Source organism: Pundamilia nyererei, unplaced genomic scaffold (genome assembly GCF_000239375.1).
Source record: "Pundamilia nyererei isolate P.nyererei 1_Seehausen unplaced genomic scaffold, PunNye1.0 scaffold00270, whole genome shotgun sequence".
NCBI lineage: Eukaryota > Metazoa > Chordata > Actinopteri > Cichliformes > Cichlidae > Pundamilia > Pundamilia nyererei.
The window spans coordinates 128,720-136,077 of record NW_005187671.1 but is presented as its reverse complement, the minus strand read 5'-3'; the positions used below and the strand labels follow the sequence as shown (position 1 = coordinate 136,077).

Sequence of the window (7,358 nt, the reverse complement as noted above, 5' to 3'; positions counted from 1 at the left end):
TTTTGTACCTGGAAAATAATCAGAAAAAAATTGTTTCAATGTGTTTAATACCCAAACCTGTCATGGTCCCTGGGTCTCCCTGGCTGGTTCACACAGGAGCCACATGTTTTGTTATTGTTTTGTCTCTCTCGCTCTTTCTTTCCTGCCTCTTTTCCGCCTGGGGGGAATTTGTTATGGGTTCCTGCCTTTGGCCCACGTACCTGCAATCAATGACTCACCTGCTGCTCATTAGCCTGTCTCTCTGGGCCACTACTTAAGGCGGTGGCTTGGTGCTTCTTGCCACTGAATCATTGTGCAACCTGTGTTAGTGTAACTGGCTTATCCAGCTCTTGCGTTTCATGTGATTTCCTAGCGTTGTACTAATTGTCTGTTTCCTGCACATAGATTCCTTGGACCTGTGTGGTGTGGAGTGACTGAAAAGGACCCTAGCGTGTTTGCAGCGTTTGAGTCTGGTGTGGCCTTCCTTCCTCCCCGTGGATCCCTGGAAGCCTTAGCCCCTCACATTGTATATATCACCCGGTCTTTGTAAATAAACTTTTGTGAGCTCTATTCAACTCTCAGAGTCCGTTCAATCTCTATGACAAAACCTTTTCATCTACATGCATAATAAATACATCAATACAAACCTCTTTCATCTAGTGTTAGATGTAATAGGAGTTACAGTTCTGTCATGAATGCCAGAAAAGCACAGCCTAAAGAATCGGTATAAAACATAAGCGTTGATATTATTACAGCTGAATATCAGAACCACAAGCTGTCTTAACACTGTGACAACACCCATATAATACACAATTTACATGTGATACTTTAGCATTTTGTACATGAAAAGTTTTTGTCCCTCATGGTGAAAGAAGTTTTTCAGTGTGAGGTAGTTTTCTCTTGGTAAGCTTTTGGTAAAGAGTGAAATCCTTATCTCTATATTACCTGCACCCTCCTTTTTCTCTGTGTTCCTCCCTGATGATGTTTGGGGTTTTTTAAACATCTCATATCCTTATCGTACTTCTAGTCACCACAGCAAGCCATCCAACCCACATGGTCACATCATCCTTTCTCTTTCATAGTCTTAAACTCATCATGGCTGATCCTGTGGAGGTATATGGGGGTCAGTGTGTCCTGTTTAACAGGACCATTAAAGGAACAGCTTTAAACCAGTTCTGTTGTTAATCTTATTAATATCACTGTCACAGCCTTACAACCAGTACTACATTGAATGTTTTGATGACTGAAAGCATTACAAGAAGTGTGAAAACTTTCAAAATAAAAGTTCTTCAAAACAAAAGCTGACTATCAGTGGTTGTCAATAATGCTGGATTTTATGGACTTTCAAATGACCTTTTAACATTAGTGTTTTTGCAGCCTGTTTCACAAACAGAGACTTGGTGATAGAAAAACATCAGCATATAACCCATTTACATGGGCTTGTTAAAGATTCTAGCTTATGGCTTTTGTGAACTCTTCTGTGTCTAAACAGAAGCTTAAAAGTAACAAAGCTGGTTGGTCTCTAAAATGTGAGAGTAACATATAATTCAGCAGGATGCCTGTCAATTTTTGGCCTGTTAAAGTAAAATTCCAGTCATGCTAAAAGACCCTTCAACACCAGTTTATTGCTGTATTTTATCTGGCTTTTTTCCAGCTACCTAGAATATGCCAACTGCCCTCAAATACGACCCATAGGAGAGTTTCCAAAATGAGCCTGGCAGGAGACAACAGCCTGATAATGTTACATGGTGTATAAACTGAGGTGGCTGGTGGTACCCTGGTTACCCTATTCGGCTTCACAGCCGTTGGTAATTCCCCCCCCCCCCAGACAGAACCATTCCTGCACAGGACCAGCACTTCGAGACACTTGAGTTTATTGACACCTGTGACAGAGCGGCTTTTTGCAACTGGATTTACAATGAGGAAGACCAAGACACAAGATGGTGGAAACAACAGGCTTTTATTTGCCCATATAGCTCTACAGCTGTGACAATGACTCGCGCAACAAGCTTCCTCACAGCACAACAATCACTCTGTCTAATGACAACTGGCAGCCTTAAATACTTTCTGCTGTTAGGGGCTAAACCTGTCATGGCTGGGGCAGCAGTCTTGTGGTGTGTGGGATAAAGGACTCGAATGCAGGCATTTACTGAGATGCAAGGGAGATTTATTATAAATGACAGAACACAAAGTAGGGATGGCAAAAACAGAGCTAAGGATAATCTAATCTAATCTCTGGGAAAAACTCAACTATAGAACGGCCTGAACACTAAGGGAGGACAGCAGGGAGAGCACACAGTGGATTCACAGAGAGGTTCACAAACAGTCTTCAGGAGACGAACACAGACGGACCAGTAACGAGCACACCAATTCACACAACATAAATTCACACAGAGGGACACTGGGGAATCACACACAGGTGGGAGACACAGCTGGACCTGACGAGACAGAGGAAACACTAACACCAGGGACCAACAGAGAGAGCAGCAACCCAGAACCCCAGAACCAGAAAATCCCAAAACACAAATCATCCCAAAACTAGAACATGAGTCCACAAATAATAATAATAATAATAATAATAATAATAATAATAATAATAATACACCATCCGTGATGTCCTTTTGTATCGCTGCCTGGGTTGGTAACCTGACAGTAAGAATAAGAATCGGTTGGGACTTATAGTAAAAACTGCTAGCAAAATTTCAGGGCGCTGGCAAGATGGACTTTTGTCCATCTACAATAAAAATGTGCTTAGAAAGACTCATTCTATTATTAACTGTTTGAACCATCCACTTCACAGTGAGTTTGAGTTGCTGCCTTCCGAGGAAGACTAAAACACTCCAGGTTTCTTTTATCCCTACTGCATCTTGTCTCCTACATGGCAAATAACTGTCCTTGGACTTTCTATCACTATTATTGTCATTATTATTTTATATTATTGTTCTGTTTATTTTTATCCTGCTGCTAAACTCATTTCCCCTTGTGGGACAATAAAGAATTCAAATCCTAACCTTCCACCATATTCTATAGTATAGCATTTTTATTACATAAATATATACATACATTTTAACATTTTAATATTTTTGAAATATTTCACACTTTATCCGTACACAATACCATTATTATAAAAACACCAAAAACTCAAAGCACAAAGATTCCCCACACTCCCTTAACCCACGGCCTCTCCCAGAACCTTTAACTGGTGTCTGGATCCCTGGGGAAGCGTTTGCCTAAACAGCCTGGAGAGGGCACAAGAAAGAAAGGTGGTAATCACATCACATAGTCTTTGCACCACCTTTATTTCTATGTTTTCCAGACACATTTGCCACAGCTCTCTTCAGTGGTTAACCTTATTTGCTCTCAGTAACAACCTTTCCTTTTCACAGACAACCACCACATTTCTTAATGAGGAGCAGCTGTGCAGGACCCGGAACCAAAAGGCTACCTACTGATTTTAAAATACACAATAAATATTCAATAAATAATTAAACGTCTGTGCAAATGTTCTTCATGTGCATATCTATAGTCAAGGTGCAATGCTGAATAAAGTGCTAGATAAGGTGCTTTTAATAAAGTGCAATGGTGCTATACACCTTATAATATAAACAATCCTAGTAAGGGAGTCCTCTTCCTTACAGCACCACTTCATTTTCCTTCAAGCTTACTTGAAGCAAGTGAAGTAGTGCTGTAAATTAACAAACTGTGATAAATTGTATGTTTCTAACAAAATGAAGTAGAGTAGTAGTATATTAAATGTTCCTTTGAGTGAGAAAATCATGCTATACCATAAGTGCTTCAACTCAGAAAACAAATCAAAGGGGTAAAACAGAGGTGCAATCATTCTTAATACATATATCAATTTCTCATTGGTTATATTACCTGGGTGTATGCTACATACATCCAGTAACACATTTAACATAGTATCAATTCCCAACATTTGTTTAATCTCTTTTTCAACATATCTCCAGAAATAAATTAACTGAAGACAATTCAATGGAATATGTGTAAAATTCCCAATCTGCCCACAACTTCTAGAAACAAACAGGAAGGAACAGGGTAGAGATGATACAAACACATAATATCCTTATAAATTATAATGTAACACTGTAGATCCCTTAAACCCTTAAAATATATAAAGCATGTACAGCATGAGACACAGCTCCTCAACTTTGAAAACGAGTAGATAGCAATGCTACAGTGATCAGTCATAGAAACATGGCCCTGAAATTACATTACCGAGGTGTAAACTGTTGTACTGATCAAAAGAAACACTATATTGATCTGGACACATTTTCTTTTATAGTTTTCTTAATCAGCACGATAGTCTTGGTCTGTGCTGTCTTTTTTACTAGTTTGCAGCTTCTGGACTGTGCTGTGCACACTGAGGAGCATTAAAGCCTCAATATTGAAGTCTGAGGTGAAATGTATTCAAGCTCCTTAGATTACAATGACCTGGATGACTGAAAATTGAGCACAGCCTGCATCATTATTATTATTAATATTTTTTTTTGGTGCAGTTCCAAGAGCTTAATTATCCAAAGCTGATGTTAAAAATGACTGCATATGTCCACAAAACTGGACAAAATATACTTCAGATGTCTGTTGAAAACAGACAACTGAGGCAACAGTTCACACACTATGACAGCAATGTCTGATGAGTCTTGATTTCTACTGCTACAGCTGGATGGTAGGGTCAGAATAAACAACATTAAAAGCATGGATCCATTGTCCCTTGTATCAATTGTTCAGGCCGCTGCTTGTGGTGTAATGATGTGGGAATATTTTCTGGGCACCAGCTCAACATAATTTAAATGTCACAGCCCGCCTGTGTATTGTTGCTGGTCATGTCGATCTCTTTCTGATGGCTGCTTCCTGCAGGATAATGGATCATGTCACAAAGATTAAATCATCTGAGTACAGCACTATGTTTAGGATACCAGTTTGAGATTATCTGTGACTATGTGTCACTTGTTATTTTTGTGTTTTAATGTTGTGCACCATGTAATGCTGGCATGACTGAATTTCTGCTGTGCTTGCATAGGATTAATAATGGTCTTGAATCTTGAATATATACATTATCTTCAAACTGCAGGCCATATAATGACATATCTCTGTATCAGTGTCTCATGACACTGATTTCAATTTACTAAAGCCTTATAGCACTCTCTGGTGGCCATGATGGAAGGTACTATGTGGTTCCAGTTCCAGCACCTGTAAAGTCAAATTGTTGACAAAGAGACAAGATTATATTTATTCTTACATAAATTAACTCCAAAGCCCAAACTGTTGTGCTCATTGCAATCATTTATTTATTTTTATGCAGCACTTACATCACACATCAGCTTGTAATAAAAGAAATATTAAAGTTGAAAATATAAGTAAAAGCGATCTAATAACTGTCAGTGGAAACTCACATTATCAGACAAACTCCCACCAAAAGTCTGCACTCCCAACAACATCAGAGTCTTAATGACGTGGCATCATGTGGATCAATACAATATCTAATGTTTTGACAGCCCTCAAAGCAGTGCGTTAGCCCACAAAGTGGCTTTAAAAAGCAGCCTGGTGGTTTGCATAAATACCATGACCTGGTATGTTGACAGATTTCTTTGTCCTTATTCATTAAAATATCAAGATGACAACAACAAAGCTTCATAATAAGACACCACCAACCTGTTGCTTACTGCGGTTATGTCGGTCTTATATGTACTCTATAGCTGGAATAAAGAAACTAACAGAGGCTCAGTATAGACCTTGCAGTGTTGGAAAAGTAACTGAAATAAGTTGGATATGGCTCAGGGAAACTGTCGAGCACAGTATTGAAAAATGACAGCTTGCCAACAAACATCATAGAGATAAACATTAACATAAGCAGCAGTTCTTTTAGACAGAAAAGACCACCCTACATTTTCATGTGAATGCAGTAAAGAATATTATAGAGATTGGCTAGTAATGATCTAAGTGCAGAATGATAAGAAATAAAATATAAAAATTACAGTATGGGAAGAAAATCAACTACTCAGGCACCACCTGAGTTTAGTGGTGCAGCGGTTATTCATCCATTGTGGGTTAATTTGTGATTCGAAATTACCTATGGATGTGTTTGTCTAGCTTTCTGTGTCACCAGACCAATGACTGTAAAAGCTTCTGAACTCAACTAAGAAAATGATTGAACATGGGTCAAGTTTACAATACTGGTGACAAATCCAACTTCCAACTAGACAGTGTTACATTTGCTTAAAATGTTTACTCTTTTTTTGCCTTCATTGGACAGAATGTATGTGTGTAAATTAGGCGTCCCTGATAACCAATACTGGTTGTTTCTTTCAAGAGTGACCATGTTTCAGAAATATAGAGCATACAATATTATAGAATCAGGCGATTATAAAATGAATGCAGAGATGTTGATTATACTTTGTACATTATATAATCAAACTAAGCAGTTAGCACAAACTTCCAATTAATGGCTAATTACTGTGGCTATAGTTAGGGAAATGCTGCAAAATGCTGCCAACAGCAACAGGGTCCTGCATCTCTACACAATCACAGAGGTCAGGCTGATGTCACCGTCAATCTCCAGGGAGGTAACGGCATGCAGGGGGTTGAAACGATACTTGTAAGTATGGGTCTGCATCCCATTGGCCACAATTCGGAAGGAGTGAGCTTCACAACTTATAGTCAACTAAAAAGAAATAAAAGATCATTTTGTTAGTGAAATCAGTTTGTTTACAGTGAAACGTGCTAAAGATAGCACACTTAACATGAGACACAATAGAAACATAAGTTATATGGTACTCCGAGGTCAGATCACCTATAATTCTCCTTCATTTTATGTGAAGTCATGACTGAAAAGCAGTGTACCACAAAGCAATGTGACGTCTACTGAAACTTGTACAGTGTGTATGTTCAGTCGTACCGTGAAAGGCTGACCCCGGTGGAAAGGCATGGCACCACCACGCTCCTCGGAGCCCCACTGATCCCACTGCTTGGTATTTCGCACCACGACATTCTCATTGAAACGTGGGTTGTAATGCAGAGCGATGCCAGACTGGTGGCTAAGATTCACAGTGAACCTGTGACAAAACACAAAATAACACAATACTAGTGACTAATTAATCAATCATTTCTTTTGTAATTTAAGTCTCTAATTATACAGACAGGACAGTTTGGTTACCAATTGGCTGGCAAAAAAAAATTCTTATGTTTTTTTAAGTTTGTTTTTTCCTGGTAACAAGATTCAATTCAAGAGCAATGTTATGTTACTGTAGCTTTGGCAGATAATTTACATTTCAAACTGTTTTAGATGAAACATTTCAATTCTGGCTTCTGTACATTGGCTGTGTCCCTGTGTGGCACACAGATTGCAATCAGTCTATTAC

General features: G+C 38.7%; 1 protein-coding gene across 1 annotated transcript in view; it reads right to left on the bottom strand.

The window, feature by feature from the left end:
* Positions 1 to 5,263: 5,263 nt before the first annotated feature.
* Positions 5,264 to 7,358, bottom strand: part of LOC102214761 (galectin-9-like) — a 16,864-nt gene continuing 14,769 nt past the window's right edge. The window contains exons 7-8 of the mRNA XM_005750348.1: positions 6,896 to 7,052; positions 5,264 to 6,661 (exon numbers count right to left, since the gene is read on the bottom strand). Of these exons, the coding sequence (XP_005750405.1) occupies positions 6,515 to 6,661; positions 6,896 to 7,052 (304 nt within the window). The 3' untranslated portion in view covers positions 5,264 to 6,514. The remainder of the gene's footprint in view (positions 6,662 to 6,895; positions 7,053 to 7,358) is intronic.